The 22,262-nt window shown below is 37.7% G+C and overlaps 1 protein-coding gene across 1 annotated transcript in view; it reads right to left on the bottom strand.

Moving 5' to 3' along the window:
- Nucleotides 1-22,262, bottom strand: part of MTMR8 (myotubularin related protein 8) — a 121,126-nt gene that overhangs the window by 54,880 nt on the left and 43,984 nt on the right. Inside the window, 8 exon segments of the mRNA XM_033200985.1 lie at nt 2,815-2,943; nt 5,582-5,782; nt 8,566-8,615; nt 9,737-9,862; nt 16,388-16,458; nt 16,461-16,496; nt 17,954-18,086; nt 21,556-21,690. Coding sequence (XP_033056876.1) covers nt 2,815-2,943; nt 5,582-5,782; nt 8,566-8,615; nt 9,737-9,862; nt 16,388-16,458; nt 16,461-16,496; nt 17,954-18,086; nt 21,556-21,690 — 881 coding nt within the window.

The following is a 22,262-nucleotide window of genomic DNA, read 5'->3' as shown; positions in this document are numbered from 1 at the left end:
ATTGATTAATACCTATTTTGTATGTTATATGTATTATATAGTGTATTCTTATAAGTTAAGCTAAAGAAAAAAAAATTATTAAGAAAATCATAAGAAAGAGAAAATATATCTACTATTAAGTGAATGTAGATCATCATAAACATCTACATCTTTGTCATCTTTGTGTTGAGTAGGCGGAGGAAAAGGAAAAAGAAGGGCTGGTCTTGTTGACTCAGTGGTTGCAGAGGTAGAAGAAAATCCACATATAAATGGACTCACACATTTCAAATCCGTGTTGTTTAAGGGTTCACCGTATACAGAAAAACCCAAAAGACTCCACCAAAAAACTGCTAGAGCTAATAAACAAATTCAGTAAAGTTGCAAGATACAAAAATCAGCAGTATTTTTATACATCAATAGTAAACTATCTGAAAAAGAAATCATGAAAACAATCCCACTTACCATAGTTACAAAAAACATATACCTAGGAATAAGTTTAACAGAGGAGGTGAAAGATCTTCACACTGAAAACTATAAAACATTGATGGAGAAAATTGAAGAGGACACAAATAAACAGAAGGATATCTCATCTTCATGGACTGGAAGAATTAATATTGTTAAAGTGTCTACACTATCCAAAGTGATCTACAGATTCAATGTAATCCCTAATGAGAATATCAGTGGCATTCTTCACAGAAATAGAAAAAAGAATTCTACAATTCATATGGAACCACAAAAGATCCCGAATAGCTGATGCAAACTTGTGGGAAAAAAAAGAAAGAAAGAAAGAAAGAAAGCTGAAGATATCACACTATCTGATTTCAAAATGTACTACAAAGCTATAGCAAGCAAAATAGCATGGTACTGATCTAAAAATAGACACACAGACCAATGGAATAGAGACCCTAGAAAAACAAATGCATATACAGGCAAAGGTGTGAAGAACAAACATTGGGAAAAGTATAGTCTTCAGTAAATGGTGCTGAAAAAAAAAAAGGATACCCATATGCAGAAGAAAGGAACTAGGTACATATCTCTCATCACATACAAATATCAACTCAAAATGGATTAAAAACTTAAATGAAAGACTGAAAGCTATGAAACTACTAGAAGAAAACATAGGGAAAACACTTCATAATATTGGACTAGGCAACGATTTTTTGGCTATGACTCTAAAAGCACAGGTAACAAAAGCAAAAGTAGACAAATGGGATTACATCAAACTAAAAAGCTTCTGCTGCACAGTAAAGGAAACAATCAACAAAGTGAAGAGACAACCCACAGAATGGAAGAAAATATTTGCAAACTATCCTTCTAAAAAGGATTAATAACCAGAATATATAAGAAACTCAACTAAATAGCAAAGCAAACAATCTGATTTTAGAATGGGCAAAAGATCTGAATAGACACTTTTCAAAAGAAGACATACAAATGGCCAATAGGTATATGAAAAAAATGCAACATCACCAATCATTATGAAAATGCAAATCAAAACCACAATGAGATATCATTCTGCCAAGTTTGAATGGCTATTCACAAAAAGACAAAACATATCAAGTGCTGACAAGGATGTGGAAAAAAGGGAACGCTCACATACTATCAGTGGAAATATAAATTCATACATTCATTATGAAAAACAGTATGGATTTCCTAAAAATATAAAAATAGAACTGCCCTATGATCTATCTGCCCTATGATCTTTCTTTGGCTATATACCCCAGATACCATTACTGGGTATATAGCCAAAGAAAATGAAGTCATTGTGTCGAAGAGGTATGTGCACTCCCATGTTTATTGCAGCACTATTCACAATAGCCAAGATATGAAATCAACCTAAATGTTCATAAACGGATGGATTGAGAAGGAGAATGTGATATATACACATGAGGAAATAATATTTTAGCAATATAAAAGAAAGAAGAGCTGTCATTCACAGCAACACAGATGAGCTTGGAGAAATTATGTTAAGCGAAATAAGCCGGGCACACAAAGGCAAATACAGCATAATTACTCTATACCCCATATGTAGTACAATTATTGTGTCAGTTAAAATTAAAATATAATAATAGCAAAAAAAAAAAATACAATGAGCACTCAACTGGAAACAGAAGAAAACATCCGAAACATGAAAAAGGAAATTTGTGAAAAACCTACAGCTAACATCAATACTCAATAGTGAAAGACTGAAAGCTTTCCCCCTAAAATCAGGAACAGGACACAGGTGCCTCTTTTCACTACTTTTACCCAACACTGTACTGGAAGTTCTAGTCAGAGCAATTAGGCAAGGAAATAAAAGACATCCAAATTGCAACTGAATAAATAAAACTCTCTATTCAGAGATGACATGATCTTACATTTACAAAATCCTAAAGAATCCACAAAATGAGCTATTAGAGCTAATCAATATATTAATGTCTGCTTTGCACTCTTTGTGAGTGCTTCAGCCTGCAGAAGCTTTGCAAAAATATAGCAAACATTACCAGCACTCTCCTGGTTTCCTTTATATTTCTTTTCTTTATTGGGTAAGGGACAGAAAAGTAGAAGATACAGAGGAAGAGTAAATGAATCAAACAGATGTTATCTTGACTGGCCGTATTCCTACAAATCAACTATAATTTCTTATCTATTTCCCTAAGCAGGTAACAGCAAAGCCCTGAAAACCAAAAGGAATTGGGCTCTTGTTTTCAGAAGCAGCAAGGTATGGGTGATATGAGGACAGAGTATCCTACTCCATAGCCAGGCTTGTACAGATGGTGGCAGCTATCCAAGGAGAAGCAAGGAAGCTGAAACCCTGGGACCTGCTACAAGAAAGGAGGGAAAAACTTAAGAACTTACTGAATGTTGTAGGGTACAGTACTAGGATTGAGTACCCCATACATAGTGAAGCCTTTATAGAGAGGGTTCCTGAAGTCTGGTTTCCTCTGAACCAAGAAAGGCCACACAGAATGTGTTTTCTCATGGACTCTGTTAGAAAAGAAAAACAAGCCAAAAAAATTAAAAGCAGTAAGCAAGTAATCTCAATAGTCCTGTTGAATTGATAAGCAGCAATTTTACTAACAAGTAACCCAACTCAAGAAAGGAGGACAGGATATGACAGAAGAAAAATAAGTAGATAAAAAGTGTTGATGGAATAACAAATTATCTGGGCTTCAATTTATCCATCTTTAAAATAAATGAGAGGTTAGAAAGAGTTCCATATTGGAGAACAGGAGATTCTAAGTCCAGTCTCTGTGTGGAACAGCTGTGTGATCTTAAGAAAATCCCGAGTTTTTTCTGGGCCTATTTCCTCACTGTTAAATGTGACCTCTAAGTTATCTTCCAAATCAAGGATTTTATGAACTTCTCTGGTTTTAAAAATTCTGGAATTGCTTTTAAAAGTCTGGTAAGTTAAGAGATAGGTTCTACGGGGTGAATTTCTGGCTCTTCTGTTTTTCATTTTACTTAAAGCCAGCTTCTCCTCCCTTCAGAAGGTTTAAGATAGTGAAAGACAATTGGAAATTATACTGGAAAATGTTCATGAGTTTTCCCAGATGGGCAACTAAAGACTATGGCATTTATATTACAGAACTGATTCTTATACTTGAGACCATGGGGAGCCTGCTTAACCAGTAAGCAAGTCCCCTAGTTAACACCTCAAAATACATGAGATCCACTGGTTCCCAAAGAGAGCTGCTATAAACCATTCATGAGAAGGTCATTTGCACACACACCATGTCAAAGGAAGCTAAAAGGAGAAATGAAGAGTGATATAAGCAGTAAGACCTAAAATTGTGGTCTTGTAACTTTTACAATTGTCAGAGCATTCCAGTGAGGCCAAAGGCTCTGTATATCCATCTTTCTCATTTGCTGTTGGTTTGTAACAGAAAAAAAATATTGCGTTGGTAAAGTAACTAATTTGTTGAGTATTTACTGTGTTCAAACACTGTTCCAAGCTCTTTACCTAAAATGCCTCCTTAAATTTTCCCAATAAAACCTTTTGAGATATTTTAGCCCTAATTACTGAGAAAATGAGACTAAATATTATTTTGCTCAAGGTCACATAGCTAGAAGGTAACAGAGCCAAAGTTTGAACCCAAGTCTGCCTGATTCTAAAGCCCATGCTTTTTCGTTCATGAATGTATGACACTTCTGCTTATTTTAAGTAATCACTATTTTAAAATATGTTAAAATATTCAACTGTTATGTTTTTTAAATGGATATCCAGATTTGTGTGAAAAATACCACATATATTGACTTGATTTTAAGAGAAGGAAAAAGATTATGGAAAAGATTCTCAGTTTTAATGCATAGGTAAACAAAGACAGAATGAATATCTTAAAAGAATTTGGGGAGAAAGTGACAAAGGTCTAGTTGTAAAGAGAGAGAGAGAGAGAGAAACATGCATGGCATCAAGAGAGAAACTACCAAATAAATACAAATGTTGAAACAGAAAGACTTATCATTGTTCTCTATGTTGACAGGAAAACCAAATCACAGAGAAGTAATGTCATCCTGGCTATGCTATAAAGGGCCCTGTGGGTTGGGCTAACTACTAACTCAGCCAACAGCTGTGAAATAGGAGTGAGTTGTGAAACAGCTACTTTTCTATTTCTTTTTCTCTGTCTCTAAAATAATGAAGATACTGTTCATAGGAGCTCTACCTTGTCAATTTCAAAAAGTACTTATGTCTCATATATTGCCAAGATGTTAGTTTAAGAGAGGGGTGCAAACTCAACTGCCTACTAGAACTAGGCAGATAACATTAGAAATGGGCTAAGAATAAACTATAGAGAATGGTAAGAACTGCAGTCAACAAGAGTGAGTTTGCCTCATCCAAATGGAACAGCTACTATTCACCTCTAGCTGATTATTATCATGAGAAAATACAGTCTAGTGTTGTCAAAGCTCCTGATTTTTCAGAATATTTATAAAAAACATTCTAAAATAACTGGATTTTAATGTGAAATCTACTGATATTTAAATGTTAGCAACTAGGCATAAGAATGACACAATGGACTTCGGGAACTCAGGGGGAAAGGGTAGGAAGCGGGTGAGGGATAAAAGACTACAAATTGGGTTCAGTGTATACTGCTCAGGAGATGGGTGAACCAAAGTCTCACAAGTCACCACTAAAGAACTTATTCATGTAACCAAATACCACCTGTTCCCCAAAAACCTACGGAAATAAACAAAAATGTTGGCAACTAATTAGGAGTTTTAAAAAATACTCCACAGACTAAACAAACCATGCCTGTTGGGTTCAGCCTATGAGCTGCTAGTTTGTGATCTCTGATATGAGTGAGAAAGGACTGTAGATAATGACTACTTGTACCTGCACAGCAATTAATTATTTGCAAAGGCCTTGTACATCCATTATTTTATTGGATCCTCATGATTGCTCTAAAAAGTAGGCATTATTATCCCTATTTTACAGATGAGAAATCTCAGGGTTCTGAGAGATCTCTGTGCAAACATTGAGTGCTTTATGCGTCAAAAGTTCTTTTTATTATTGTTATCTCCTCCCCTTTCTCGACTGCTATGTCAAATTCAGGGTGGTAGGTACATTCTTTTTGCAATGACCCCCTTTCTCCCTGTTCAGTGTCTTCTCACAAAGTAAATTCACCTTAGATCTTCCCGATCCTTCTGGCAGTTACCAAGGAAGTTTCCAAACTGGCAGGAGAAAACATGGTCATGAATCTCTAACAGGAAGTTCTCATTAAACTCAAAGGCACAGGGAAACTGTTCCATTAATTGCCAGATACAGTCTAGGAACTGGGTGAAGATAGGGGACACTTCTTTAGAGTCCCCATCGAGGTGGCCACACCTGAGAGATGCAAATAAAGGTAAAGGAAGACACTAGTTAGCATTAAGGATTACACTGTTGGGAATAGGCTGTAACAGGGTCATCTTTTGTCTCTGTTGGCAGTGGCAAGGAAACACCTCATACCAAAATGCCAGCCAGAATTTCAAAGCTAGTTAATCCAAGCAGACTTCTTAGCTGCTGGTGTCCTTCACTGTCATCCATACTCTAAACCCTTTGGTCATCTAGTCTATTTTTTTATACACCCTCTTTCCAATAGAACTTTCTGCAATGATGGAAAATTTATACAGTTGTGTTGTCCAATATAGCAGCCACTAACTGTTAAGCACTTGAAATGTGGATACTGTGACTGAGAAACTGAATTTTTAATTGTATTTAATTTTAATTAATTTAATTTAAATAGCTACATTTAGTTCTATGTGAGCAATGACCACATCTATATTGTTTACTGCATAGTGTCTGGCACAAAATTTGTATTTAAGAAACATTTATTAAAATACATGAATGAAACCTCATCCCAGAACTGTTTAATGTTTTCTCCCATCTTCTGGTGAGTTCTACTTCCTGAATACCCTTGTAGCTATCCCATTGCTTCTGTCTTTTTTCAGGCCCTCATCAATTCTGGTAGCCTACTAATTCAGCCCCTTGCCACCAATTTCAATCTTCTACATGCTGTCAGAGGGATATTTGTAAAATATAGATCTAAACATCATTTCACTGCCTTGTCAAAGTCCTCCAATATAGCTTTACTATGTACACAAAACACTCAAATATTTTAGCTTTTTAAAAAAAAAAAAAAAAAACAGGGCTCTGAATGATCTTCTCCTCACTGGCTCCGCTTCCCTGGCCTCATTTCCTCTATTCTCCCTACACACCCTTTGACCCAGTCACACTGAATTGCTTGCAGCTCCTCAAACACATAATCTTGTTTAAAAAACACTCAAATATTTTAGCTTTTTAAAAAAAAAAAAAAAAAAAAAAACAGGGCTCTGAATGATCTTCTCCTCACTGGCTCCGCTTCCCTGGCCTCATTTCCTCTATTCTCCCTACACACCCTTTGACCCAGTCACACTGAATTGCTTGCAGCTCCTCAAACACATAATCTTGTTTAATGCCTTTATGGTTTAAAACACATCAGTAGCGGCCGGGCACGGTGGCTCAAGCCTGTAATCCCAGCACTTTGGGAGGCCGAGACGGGTGGATCACGAGGTCAGGAGATCGAGACCATCCTGGCTAACACAGTGAAACCCCGTCTCTACTAAAAATACAAAAACTAGCCGGGCGAGGTGGCGGGCGCCTGTAGTCCCAGCTACTCGGGAGGCTGAGGCAGGAGAATGGCGTAAACCCGGGAGGCGGAGCTTGCAGTGAGCTGAGATCCGGCCACTGCACTCCAGTCCGGGCGACAGAGCGAGACTCCGCCTCAAAAAAAAAAAAAAAAAAAAAAACACACATCAGTAGCTAGAATGCTTTCTCCTTTTCTAAATAACATCTACTCATACTTTAAATCTCAGTTAAAATGTCAGCTATTATAGGAAGCCTTCTTTGCCCCAGAATGGGTAAAATTCCTTAGTTTATGTTTTCCTCTGTCTTAAGCACTTATCATACTACACTGTCATCACTGATTTTTCTTTTCTTTCAAAGAAGAGATAGGGACTATATCTGATTCAACTCCGTCTTCTCAATACCTAACATAATGACTGGTCCAAAGTTTGTGGGTGAAGGAAGAATAAATACATGGACCCAAATGGCTAGAGAGTGGCAACCAAATGAAATAAAATGAACACATATCAATGGGGGAAAATAAGACCTGAATTATAATCCTGGGGTAAAACTCAAATTTTTTTTTTTTTTTGAGATGGAGTTTTGCTCTTGTCACCCAGGCTGGAGTGCAATGGTGTGGCCTTGACTCACTGCAACTCCACCTCCCAGGTTCAAGCAGTTCTCCTACCTCGGCCTCCCAAGGAGTTGGGATTGCAGGCACTCGCCACCATGTCTGGCTAATTTTTGTTTTTTTAGTAGAGAAGGGGTTTGAGTATGTTGGCCAGGCTGGTCTCAAACTCCTGACCTCAGGCGATTCACCTGCCTTGGCCTCCCAAAGTGCTAGGATTACAGGCATGAGCCACTGCGCCCAGTCAAATCTCAAATTTTATTTGCCTTTGGAATCAGCTTAGTGTCTGATATAATATACAGCACATTGTTAGGCATTTGACAAATATTTATCGATTGTTCTGATAACACAGGTAAAGCCTTAGTGAAGCAGTTTGGTTTATGGCAGACAACAGATAAATATAAGCCCTTATCCTCACCCCTTAAAAAAGAACAAATCTGCACCTTTTATCTTTCAAAAGGTGCACCTTCTAAGGTGCATTATCTTGATATTAGTCCCTCTGAATGACCTCCTCATTCCCTTGTTCTTCCTATTACATTTCTTCTCATTTCCAAAATTCATCCTTAAATGCTGTGTACTCCTGGAAGCCTACCCTGACCTCTTCGTGCAATGCTAAGCACTTTTCCTTCTATAGCCTGTGATGCCTTGTTCTTCCTTGAAATATTTAACAATTTGATATAATTACTTGTCCTCCTTAAAAACAGGGATAATATTCTGGTTACTTTTGTCACCTTAGTGCCCTAGCATAGTATCTAGAATACTTGTTTCTTGATGAAAAGAGATTTATGCAATGTTCAACTTCCTCTTCCTTCCTTTATATGTACATACTGAGGTTTTGACATACTTCACCCTAATGAACTATCCTCAGCCCCTTCCTTCAAAATGAGTATATTTTTACCTTTGGGAAAACTTATGGCCCATGGATATCCATTCCTTCTCTATCAAGATCTTCATTTTATACAAAAGAAGAGTTTGCATTAGGAAAATCATAAAATGAATTAATTATACACACAAGAATGTCAAAACACTTTGCTGAAATGGTTGAACTGATCATAAAATAGTTAATTTCCTAAATGATAACTAAGTAAGTAACTCAGATTTCATTCACAGGCCTATACAGGGTGCCTTCAAATTTCAGATGCTCTCAGACATATCCAGAGTCAAATTTCCTTTGTTTCACATGATGTGTGACAAGCCACTGAGCCATAACTAAATGCAATCCTGACAGCATGATATTAAACTCAAACTTTGAAAAACAGAAATCCAAAGGCAGCTCTTAGCTTTATACCAGTAACAAAACCTTTTTAACCATTAAAAAAAAATTTCCAGCCAGGCATGGTGGCTTACACCTGTAATCCCAGCATTCCGGGAGGCTGAGGAGGGCAGATCACATGAGGCCAGGAGTTTGAGACCAGCCTGGCCAATGTGGCGAAACCAATCACTACTAAAAATACAAAAATTAGCCGAGCTTGGTGGTGCACATCTGTATCCCAGCTACTTGGGAGGCTATGGCACAAGAATCACTTGAACCCAGGAGGTGGAGGTTACAGTGAGCCAATATTGCACCACTGCACTCCAGCCTGGGTGACAGAGCAAGACTCCATCTCAAAAAAAAAGAAAAAGAAAAAGCTTCCCAAAGAAATGAGAATAAACCACTATGGTGAGTTCTGTTTCTTAGAAAGATCAACTAAGAGGCCTTAGATTCAGCACTAGAAAACAATCATGAGTCTGACATTCAAACAGCTGACATGTTAAAGATGATGAGCCCCTTGGACAGTCTATTTAACAGTCATCCATTAAGTTTTGCAAACTTTTTGAGCTTTTCCTACTCTGTACAGTAGTCTATTACATATAACTTATGTTCTGATAGGTAAGAAGTATGTTGAACATACAAAAGAAAGTATACAGATAGTACACACCTAAATTAATGAAAAAGCTAATTGAAAAAGCTATTTTTGTAGACTTAGAGTTAATTCTGGCAAAAAAAAAAAAAATTGTTTGAGAGTTCTTTTTATATTGTCGCAATCTGTCTCTTACACAAAGCAAAATACAGTAGTGTGCTCTCTTACCATGAGTCCTTTGAATGTCCTATAAAATGGATCTAGGAGGATGCTAGCCACCGAGCAGACTTGTGCTGTGCGGTCCCACCCATCAGAACAATGGACTAAGACACTGGCCTTTTCTACCTTCACTGCCTGTGAAGACAAGAGGCAAAAAAAGTACCATAAGCAACCCTTGCATAGCTTCTTGGGTTAAAGAGCTGCCAAATACAGTCCCTAAATCACAGAGAATCTGGTTTATGGGCTACATTAATTTTTTCTCATAATGTTAGCATCTTCTATGGGGAATGAAAAGGAAAACAATGGAGTGCAAGAGAAGGACAGCTTACCAAATGGGAAAAAAATATCAAAACTAACCCATAATGCGGGGCAAAAAGAAAAATGAGGGGATTTCTAAATTCACTAAGCTTCTGAAGAAACCAAGGATCAATTCTCAGAGGATAGGTGAACTGGAGGAAGAATTCACACTCAAAAACACAGACAGCTCTGCATTCTTGTCCCAGATCTGACAACAATCTCCTCTAGCTGTTTTAGTCTTACTAACACAAATGCTTTCAACATAAGATGGAGGTGCTCGCCTGTCTTAGGTCACTTTAATAAGCAATTATATAAATACAATCAGAATGATGTAAAAATCTGGGCAGTTATTCAACCTGGGAAATTTTGGCAATGGTACATATTGACCATTCACTTATTCATTCTAACAATTTTGCGCCTCTATGTGCCAGGTATTAGAAATACAAAAATAAGACTCAGTTTCTGCTTTCAAGGAACCCACAAACTAGTCAGGGTGACCGAAGATAAATAAATAATTAAAATACAATGGAAAAACTACTGGTAATATACAGTAATGTGTCGTAACAACATTCTTTTGCAGGAGCCAGGGAAGCTCGACCCTTGAAGAAAGAGTAGGATTTCCTTAGGTGAAGAAGGACATTAATTCACTCATTCATTCATCCATACACCTAGCCAATAATTGAGTGACTATACAAGAGGCACTATGATGTGCACTGGGAATACAAAAGAGACAAACACTTACATGCATGGCTGCAAACCAATGAAAAATAAAAGGTAAAAATCCATGCCAGGTATAACAAAGGCACAAAAGATAACCAGGGAGGAGGAGACAACTAAGGTGGGTCTGGAAAGATGAATAGGAATTATCAGATGGACCAGGAGGAAAGGACATTTCAGGCTGGAGAATGATGTAACAGAGTGTACACTGCAAGGAGGCATGACATAGAGGAAGAACACTTAATGGCTCAGGCTAAGCTGGAAGTGAGAGAACAAGGAGTGATAGAGCTGGCTAGGAGGACAAGGGTCAGACAAATCAGGTATACATTTTATCTGATGGCAATAGGGAGTTGATAGCAGAGGAGTGCCATGATCAGATGTACATCGTTGAAAGATCCCTGTGGTGGCAGTCAGGAGAATGGATTGAGAGGACATGAGTTGGATACAGGAAGACCAGTTAGGGAGCTACTAAAATCATGAAAGTCCATATAGGCCTGAGGTAAGGTAGTAGCAGTGGAGCTGAAAAACAGAAGAGAGATTTTAATTATGCACATTTTAACAGGACAGAGTGAGAGACTAGACGTGGGATGAAAGAGAAGGAAAAGTTAAAGATAACTCTGAAATGTGTGGTTTAGCAACCAGGTGGATGGTAGTGCCATTAGACTAAATAATGAACACAAAAGAAAGTTTTAGGTAGTAGTAGGGGTATGTAAGATTTCTGTTTTGACCATGGTGAGTTTGAGGTAGTTCAGGGACATCTAATGGAAAGTCCAGTGGGACAACTGGATATGCGGGTTTAAAGGTCAGGAGAGGAAAGATCTGAGCCAGAGTATAGATTTCACCATTATGTGAATAGAGACAGTAGTATACACTGTGTGCATAGTTGACGCTGTCCAGGCAGAGACCAAATGTGACAAAAGAAAAGACCTTAAAAAGCAGTGACCCTTAAAGGGCATGTAGAGGAAGGAGGATTATCATAAGAGTCAGCCTGTTCAAAAAAGCCCAAAAGGTAAAAAAAAAAAAAAAAAAAAAAAAAAAAAAGAGCTAGAAGGGAGTAGTTGGATAAAAGTCAGGACTATAAAAAGGGTTCAAAGTGAAAAGGAGTGAACAGTGCCAAATGCAACAGGAAGGTCAAAATAGAGTGAAGACTAACAAGTGACTCGTAGATACGACAAATCAAAGGTCATAAGACCTCTGGAAGAGCAATATATGAAAATTGGATCACAGTGGGCTGAAAGGTGAAGGGAGATGAAGTACTAATAGGAAAGACTGACTACTTTTCAGAAGGTTATAACCAAGAGGAAAGAGGGCAATAGCTAGAAGACTGAAAAAGTACTTTTTCTTTAGGAATGAGAAACCATTTGAGCATACTACTGAGGGAAGAAGCCAGTCGAAAAGAATAGGTTGAAAATGTAAGACAAAGAGGGTTTAACCGATAGAGTTGGTTCCTTAAAGTAGGAAGAGATGGAATTTCAAATATAGGCAGAGTGAGTATCCTTACACAGAAGATGGGGCACCATGTCCTCTGAGATAGCGAAGAATTTGGTAAGGATAATAGTGAGAAGATGTATTATATACATTTTTCCATGAAGGACATGTTTCAATATGGGCTTATAGAGGGGGAGTTACCATGATGTAGCCAGTTTGAAAGCAAGGTACAAGGAATATCTGCTTGGTGAAACAGGACTGGGAGCCAACCAAATACACATAAAATAACTGTTTCGTGGCCCTGCAACTACAGGACCTCAGCTAAGATTATCGGGCATAAACCTGTGAGAGTACCAACTAACATATCTGTGGGATATATTTATTTGCAGCAATGCTTAGAGGTCAGGGTGTAAGAGCAGAGAATGACAGTGGCTAGCAGGGCAAGTAGAGTAGAAGGATAAGAGACAAGGTGGAATGGATGAAGTGCTATACTACCTGGTCTTGGTATACAGGGAAGAAAAAAGAAGTTTGGAAAAAGAAGAGTTAAAAGTGTAGAGGTTTCCATGAGATAGAAGAACTATGCTAGCTGGATTAAGGATGTGAAAGCTGGAATTATAAAAAGTACAAAGAACTATAAGTGCAGAATGTTTGATAAATTGTACATTGACATTCAAATCTCTTCAGATGACGGGAAGAACCAGGATGGAAAACAAGGTGGCAAGGCTGTTCCCAACATCCTTAATGGAGGGGGAAGAGTAACTAGGAGGTGTAGAGGGTGGTATAGCCAAATGAAATAGATCTGAAAGGAGGAGGGGCTTTTGTAAGGAGCAAGGAGAATAGCTTGGTCATGTGGTTCATATGATGCGGGACAATGAATAATCTTTGTAATGGGGTACAAGAAAAAATGGTATCCCTAGAAAGGTAGTCAGGTTGCAGGTAAAAAAGGAGTTAAAGAGATCTGGAAAAAAGTTTTTCAACCTTTTTGACTTCTCAATTAAGCAGACACCTCAGGTAGTAGCAGAGCATGACGGCAGCAACCATGTTCTTTGTTTAGGGCTCCAAATGGAGTCAAAAGTCACTGGTGGACAGAAAAAGATGCTGGATTTCACTAATGATTAAAGAAATACAAATTAAAACATAACATAAAATTTATCACCTATCACATTGGCAAAGATCAAAAAGATTGATGATAATCATTGCTGCCAAAATGGAAAAATAGGCACTGTTGATAGGAATGGAAATGGTATTATCTACTTGGAGGGCAATTAGGCCACATCTGTTAAAATTTGAAACATTCATACTCTGACTCAGAAAATCCACTTCTATAAAGATACATGTTTAAGAATATTTGAAAGACGGGCGGATCACGAGGTCAGGAGATCGAGATCATCCTGGCTAACACGGTGAAACCCCGTCTCTACTAAAAATACAAAAAACTAGCCGGGCGAGGTGGCGGGCGCCTGTAGTCCCAGCTACTCCGGAGGCTGAGGCAGGAGAATGGCGTAAAACCCGGGAGGCGGAGCTTGCAGTGAGCTGAGATCCGGCCACTGCACTCCAGCCCGGACGAAAGAGCAAGACTCCGTCTCAAAAAAAAAAAAAAAAAAAAAAAAAAAGAATATTTGATGCAGCAATATCTGCATTAGCGAAAAATTAGGAACAATTAAATTCTCCATCAACAGGGGACTATGGTAAATTACCACAAGGAATATAACATAGTTGCTGAAAAGAATGACGTAGTACTGACTGAACTGTCCTAACAAATGCTCATTAAATAGTATAAGTATAAAAGGCCAATTAAAGAACAGTATGGGACGGGTATGGTAGCTTACACCTGTCATCCCAGCACTTTGGGAGGCCGAGGCTGGTGGATCACCTGAGGTCAGGAGTTCAAGACCAGCCTGGCCAACATGGCAAAACCCCGTTCCTGCTAAAAATACAAAAATTAGTCAGGCGTGGTGGCATGCTCCTGTGATCTCAGCTACTCAGGAGGCTGAGGCAGAAGAATCCCTTGAACCCGGTAGATGGAGGTTGCAGTGAATCGAGATCAAACCACTGCACTCCAGCCCGGGCAACAAGAGCAAAACTCTGTCTCAAAAAAAAACAAAAACAAAAACAAAAACAACACAAAACAAAAAAACCCAGTATGCACAGTATGAGCTCATTTCACAAAGTATTAATATGTGTAACTCTATACGTTGAAAAATTCTACAACAGCACTGTCTAATATGGTAGTCACTAGCCACCTATATGTACTTAAATTTGAATTTGTTAAAACTAAATAAAGTCATAAATTCAGTTTCTCAGTCTCACTAGCCACATTTTAAGTGCTCAATTTCCACATGTAGTGGTACTGTATTAGACAGTACAGATAGAGAATATTTCCATCATCACAAAAAATTCAAATGGACAGTGCTGATCAAGGGACATAAACATTAAACTACTATCAGTGATGTGTGTGCACTGTGGGACAAACTATGGGGAATGTTTACATTTTATGTTATATATTTCTGAAATGTTTACTTCTTTGATAATATACATGTACTGCTTTTGTAATGAGAAAACAAGTAAATATAATAAACATTTAAAAAAGAGAGAGAAAAAGAAGTAACATAGTATGTTAGAGAATAGCAAGAGGTCCACTACAGCCAAGTTGGGGTGACATTGTGAAAGACTCTGAATGTCAAGCTTATGAGGTCTTATTGGCAATAGAATTGATAACCAATGGAGGATTTTGAGTTTAAAGTGACATGATCAGACATGTTCAAGAAAAATAACTAAAGAGTAACTACTAGAGACAAGTAAAGCAGTTAAGAGGTTATTACACTGTGGGCAATGTGTGTGGCTATCTTAACTAGAGAAGTAGCAGTGGAGACTGGGAAGAAAGGACAGATTTGAGAAACACTTTTGAAGCAGAACACATGGGACTTGGCAATAGCCAGATGGAGGAGAAGAGGTAGAATTCAAGGCTGACTGAGGTTCTCAAGCTTGGGATACTGGATAGGTGGTAATAGAGATAGAGAACACAGAAACACTGTGCAATCCAAGCCTATCTTTTTGGTTCACTCATTTTAATTCAACCAATATTTATAAGGCTGTACTGTCTATCAGATCTCCCTCTTATCCATCCTCACTCTCTTTGGTCTAATAAACTTGGTTTCAGAAAGGGACTATAGATATATGGATGTAGAATCTATGAAAAAGGAACAGAACAAAGAATAGTTAGAATAGTGCGCTTGAAACAACTGACAGGGTCACATAGTGAACATCAATAACAATGAAAAGTGCAGGCAACAGGACTAGGAAAGCAAAAAGCATTAGGGCTTGGATATTTAAGGCAGTTAATTATATAAAATCTTCAAACCTTTTAAGCCAGAAGCTATATATAACATTGCCTTCAACTGAGAAAATTATAGCAGATGGATGAAAAGTCATTATCTCCTTTACTTTTACCAAATAATGGGGGTGGGATGAAGAGGGAGAGTTCTCATGTAGAAATACATAAAAACAAAATGTCAAAATGAGAAAATATACACTGAATTTTGTTTTTGTTTTTTGTAAGAAAACAAACCACTTAACAAAGGCTACAGAGCCTAGGGTCCTAGAGATCAGAAAATAAATGAGTCAGCATAAACACAGGGTGACAAAGCCTACCTAGACTGCATTGGAGGCAGATCTATACAAAGACATTTAAAAAAATAGGTCTTTGTACTCAGAGTTCTGAAAACTCATAGATATGTAAGCTCTGCATTTATTTCACACACACTCTTGTACTTAATACCTTAGTATCAACACAAAAAAATATATCACAGAATAACTGAGCCAGAGATCAATTATTATCGCTTATCGATTAGAGATCACCTAAGAGTTTTTAATGTGAAGTCCAGGGTTCTGTGGACCCTCTGAAATTGAGGTTCATTTTCTGTATGTACCATCATATGTTCATTTTTCCAGTTGGGGAGAGGGTTAATAATATTCCCAAAGAATTCTGTGGCCGCCTGAAAGTTACATCATTAGATTTTAGTTCAACCACTTTGTTTAAAGATGGAGACACTGAGACCCAGAGAAGAAAAGAGACTTGCCCAAGGGCACACAGTGAATTAGTGGCAGAGCTGAATCTAGAAACTAGATTATCTTTTCAATATTCTTTCCATGGCACACTACTACTTCAACATATCCCATAATTAAAGTCAGTACAATTTTAAAAGTCCTGATTATTACCTTTGTAATGAAAATTCCAGCATCCATAATAGCTTTAATGTGTCTTAACCACCCTGAGCTCTCCAGGCCGTTAAGAATTCACTCATTGTTGGAGTTTCCAATTCACAAACTAAGGTAGAAAAGGAAGCAGAGACTGAAATTCACGATCAACTCGATTTATTCATTAAGAAAGGGGAGAAAGTGGATCTCCATATCGTAAGTGAGGAAGCTGAGGCAGAAAGGTAAATGATTAGCTAGAAACCACATTTCTAATTAAATGATTAGTTAGAAATTAAATTATTAGTTAGAAACCTGATTTCTAATTAAATGATTAGTTTCTAATTAAATGATTAATTAAATGATTAGTTTAGATTTCTAATTAAATGATTAGTTAGAAACCTGATTAGTCAGGGACAGAACTAGGTCTAAAGCCTACCAGATCTCTTAGCTGGGCCCCTGCTTTATTACGCTGTAGAACCCACTCTTAAGCCCTTAGAAATCTCTCAAGAAGAGAGCCAGAAGACTGAATTAGCATCTACAGGAAAACACACCTCCCTGATTAGAAAACATATTTGATCCCTATCCTAATCCCACCCACTTATGCTAACTCTGAAGGCCCTCAGCATCTGCCTCTACTCCCACACCCCCATCTACTCCCTATAGCCCTGTTCTGTCAACACGTTGAAAAAAAAATTACCAGTTAATTTTTATGCACTCTGCAATAATTATCCAGCAGAGGGAAATCTTTTGCCTTAAAAATCTGTAAAACAAAGTCCTCTTCCATAACATATTCTGGGGCAAAAAGAAAGGAGTAAGAGACCTAAGGAAGAGGGACATTAATATTTTAAAAGGGATGCAGACTGAGCAGATGAGATCTGGCAAGGGTGATGTAAAGGAGAGGTCATGGCAGACTACACAAGTAAGAAATTGAAGAAAAGAGAGGAAGAACGGGGAGTTCACTAAAGAAGGCAGGTTTTCACTATCTCTGCCTGAAGTGACATAGAACATCATGGAATCTGGCTAGTGGTTTTAGGAGAAATGTTCTACACCCAAGAGTCTTATAAGGCCCCAATCCCACCTTGCTCCTTTCTGACCCTAATCATTTTGTAGTCGATAACAGATCACCAAAACTGTCTGATATCAACTTTATTCTTTTGAGGTCTAAATTCAGCTTCATCAGCATAGTGATGAAATCAGACTAAATCCTTATACCAAATTAAATAAGGTAATTTCTTACCCTGAGGATGATAAAATCAACCCCAAATTTATTTAATACTTATGTTGGTTTGCCTATCCCTGAAAATCAACCTCTGTATTTCTACGGAAATAATTTTCATACCAACCAGACCAGACCCAGATGAACTTTATCGAATTATGAAACTGAACATCTTACTCCTTTTTCCAGACCAACACTGCTGTAATTCAGTACTATGTAAGCTAGATTCATATGGCAGTTAAACACCTAACCACTTACTGACTCTGCTTACCTGCTTGCTTTTATATTCCACCCCAAATCAGGCATGCTTTCTGCTTACATAATAATGCAAAGCTATGGCCGCTTGCCTAGCCAAGGTGAAATCCCTGTACCTTCCAAGAGTTTCTGCAGACTGCTCCGCATTACATGGATGTTCTCAATGCCCATGAATCTGAAGCGAATGTTGGCATAGTTGTCTTCATTTTCATATCCCTTCCCAGCTGCTCGGTTGGCCATGGCATTCAACTGCAATAGTGGATAACATAATAGAGCAGATAGGTCAGATGATGAAAGAATGGAGTTCATCAATCTCAATGCCTCATTCTGAACAGTATAAAATCATAATTCTTTTTAATCCCAATTAAAAAGAAGTTAAATCAGATGAGATACATTCTAGAATGGAGAGAATTTCACTAGTTTTTACATTAGATACTTTTAGTAACAGACTCATATAGGGGAAAAATAGGGAGACATAGTGTTTTGTTTCATTATGAAAACCTTTCTTAAGAGATAAAGGATATAGCAGCTATGAGAATATCTGATCTAAAAAACTGAAATAATAATTTTGAGCTGCCTACCACAAATGTTTTCTCAGCTGAAAGGGTTTTATACTGAGAAACATGCAAAAGTTCAAAAATATTTACAACTGAGAAGCTCTAGAAAGAAGCTTAAGAGCTTTAGGATGAATTAATTGTATTTATTTTTTAAGAGACAGAGTCTCACTCTGTCATTAAGGCTGGAGTGCAGCAGCACAATCACAGAGTTCACTCCAGCCTGGAACTCCTGGGCTCAAGCAATCCTTTTGCCTCAGCCTCCTGAACAGCTAAGACTACAGGCGTGCACCACCATGCCGGGCTAATTTTGTTTACAATTTTTTTTTTGTAAAGATGCAGTCTTGCTGTTCCCCACGCTAGCCTTGAACCTCTGGACTCATGTTATCCTCTTGCCTTGGCTTCCCAAAGTACTGGGATTACAGGCATAAACCACCACATACAGCCCAATTAGTTTTAAATAGCTATTCTAGAAAAATGTCTAAAATGTGACTGCATGAGATAAATGACTTTTACTCACTGACAAAATTGAAATGGAGACACCACCAATTGTTTTAACACTATGTTCAGCTTGTGGTAATCAGAGAATACCTAGGTCATATGAAGAATGCTGGGTGGGGTAGGGAGTAAATGAGACTTGCGGAGACATGAATATACTAACTAGAAGGAAGCCAAGAGACTGTCTATGATAATGACCATCTTGCTAATTAAGTGATTTTCTATTTTCTGGGCCTATTTTCTCATCTCCCAATATGGTGCATTTCAGAAGGCAGGAGGAGCATGTATGTGGACAGGGTATAATTTTTGTATTAAAAGAATACAAAAATCTCAAAGCAAAAACTATTCAAGTTAGAACATGCAGAGGGAAAAAAGTCAGTGTGCTAAACATATTCTGTTTACAATGCAAGACATCTGTTAAAAGGGGAAATGTGATGGTAATTTTGATCTTTTATCACATTGATAGTGTTACTGAGCTTTCATTAAATTAATGACAAATGTCAAAGGAACACTTGTGGAAGCATAAGCAATAGTCACCTAGTAGCAAGGATGTTTGTTATGAGTGATGCCTCAGCAAAAATAACAATAATAATAATAATTACAGTAGTCACTACCCAGGTCTGGGTAGGCCACCTAATGCAGATAACGAGTTACCTCATACCAGTATTCACTCTTTAAAAATATGTCTGGCAGATCTGAGTAACAGATACCTATTTAATATTCAGGTGGCAAACTGAGAGGAAAATGGAACCTGTTAAAAGGAGCTTTTTGGTGATGGATTTGAACAAAAGGCACCAACCCTTTTGTTTCTTCAAAAGCCTGCTGTAGTTCTCTTTACTATTTTAAGATTATTTAATCTTTAAAGATACAGACGTGATTAAACTCTTTCCAATTGCAGAATGTCAGATGTAATATTTATTGTAATGTAATATTTATTGAGCTCCTACCATGCTGACACTGTGCTAAATCCTTTATGTACATTATCTCATTTAATCCTCATTACAGCCTCTCAAAGTGGGTACTAATATTATCCCCATAAGAAAACAGGCTCAGAGAGATGAACCAATTTGCCCAAGATGATATGGATAAAGGCTGAAAGCAGGATTTGACCACAGGTTTGACTGACTCCTAGAACAAAATTTTGTCAGTATAATATAGTTCCTACTAAAAGTACAGATCTAGCCATCCAGAAGAGAGGGAATGCCAGATATTTCTAGGCCTGTCTTAATTTGCTCAAATTGGAGAGAGGAAAATAGAACATAAAAGGGGCTTTTTGGTGTTAGATTTGAACAAAAGCCACCAACTGTTTTGTTTCTTCAAAGCTTGGTATATTTCTCTTTACTATTTTAAGATTATTTAATGTTTAAAGATACAGACGCGGTTAAACTCTTTACAATTGCGGAATTTCAGATGTGGTTATGGCTGAAACAAGACAGCAAGCTTCTGAGAAACTGAAGGATGGACCTGAGCAGAAAGGGAAATTATTTTCTCTCCTGAGCTCAGTCAGTCCTAGGTAGCTCTGGAGAATAGCCACTGAGGGATCACAAAGATGGGGCAGAAAGCTGTCTAAGGCAACTATCTGGTTTCACGTACATCCAACTGCTCAACTCTTAAGTCACCACCATCTGGCTTAGGCTTAGATGAAAATCACCAATTTAGTAATCACTAGAATCAGCAATGAAACCTTTTAGTCAGCCACACTTTACATACCAAATTATAAGCAAAATTATTTCTTTCTGGGGCTGTTTGTAAAAAGAACAACATTTAAGAATAGGGAATCTTCCTTTACTTTCTTTGTGGGACACAATGAGTTCTTCTACAGCCCATATAGAGCTAGACCAAACGTTGAAGGTTAAGGAATTAATGCAGAGAGGAGTTTAAGCTGATACTTAGGTTAATATGAGGACACTCTGTTCAACAATGTTCACATTTGAAAGAGACAAAGCCTGAGAAAACATATTGCAACAAATCATGCAGTATTAAATTATTGGAAAGATCAAAGGATTTGACTGGGTCTATCCATGTCCACTGCCAAAATCCACAGCAAATTTATGAACTTGGTCTTTTTTATTCTCTGGGACCAAGATTTAAACTGCACTGTACTAAACTGGAAAAAATTTAACCAGCTAACAGTGCTAGATGCTAAAAAAGAATTACTGCCACATGAGCTAAAGATTTTTTGTTAATCGTATAGCAGTAAAATTTGTGAACCCTGGTGCTTTGGGAGAACCAAAGTATTATTAAACTACTGTGATCTAACACATTTACAGAAAAAAAATATGTTGGTTGTAGTAAGTTTCCAATGTCTAAGTTGAAGCTCTTTCTCGGACAGTAAATTTAGACCCCAGAATGGGAATACTGAAAATTCTGGTTAAGGAACAGACTTGGTAAAAAAGATGAGGGATGCTAATAAGCCTCTTATGCAGGGCGTCACACTGAGGTAGCAAAGCCGGGTTGTTCTAATTACCCTCTCATAACCTCACTTGTCAGTGACAACCTTATAAAAGGAGCCCCAAATGGCTTCCTGAAATGATTTTACACAATGTCTGAAGTAATAAACACACATACACAAACCTAACTTCCCCAATAACACTGCATGTCTCAATATATGAGGAGGAAGACTGCAAGAGGCAGAAATATCAAAGACATCACTGACAAATAGATACCTTTGGTCTTGTGTCTACAACATACATAAACTGGCTCCCTGGGTTTGCTTGGCTAATGGCCTCCAACAAGAGCTCATCATCTACACAGCGAGTGTAAAATCCAGAGAGAGGCTGGCTACAGCGGCAAATGGCAGCCTGTAAGGAAAAAGCGTGTCAGTTGAGTGATTATATACACAAATGGTCAAAAATCTTTCTTGACCCTGGCCAGGTTCCATGAGTAGAGGGAGAGGATGAGCCAACTTAAGATAGTGTCCAAAGCAAAGAGAAATGTGACTCTAAAGTCATTCTCCACTGACATTGCGCTTAACCTCCTGCCTACCCTGGGCATGTGGCTCTAATTACCAACCCAGTCTTGGCAAATCAGACTATAGAAAAAAAAAAAAAAGAAAAAGAAAATCACATCGTGAGTATTTCCTTAGTGAAATTCTATTCTCGATACATAATGGGCTACTTTTCTGAAACTGCCTCACTTTTTACAGTCCCAGTGATATTGCCCACATAAACCATAAGCTTGCAGAGGCAGCAGAATTCAAGATAGAGCAAAGATCTACAGCGTCTTAAGAGAACAGGGTTCACTAGTTTCAGAAGTTAATGCCAAATCAGAAGGGTGGTTTATTTCAAGCCACTTTAACACAAAAACAACGTAACTATTTAACATGAATGTCTGGTAATGATTAGTTACTGAAATTGATTACACTTTGACGTGG

Source organism: Trachypithecus francoisi, unplaced genomic scaffold, assembly GCF_009764315.1.
Source record: "Trachypithecus francoisi isolate TF-2019V2 unplaced genomic scaffold, Tfra_2.0 Lachesis_group6, whole genome shotgun sequence".
Taxonomy (NCBI): domain Eukaryota; kingdom Metazoa; phylum Chordata; class Mammalia; order Primates; family Cercopithecidae; genus Trachypithecus; species Trachypithecus francoisi.
Note: the sequence above shows the minus strand (reverse complement) of the source record. Positions and strands in the feature narration are given on the sequence as shown.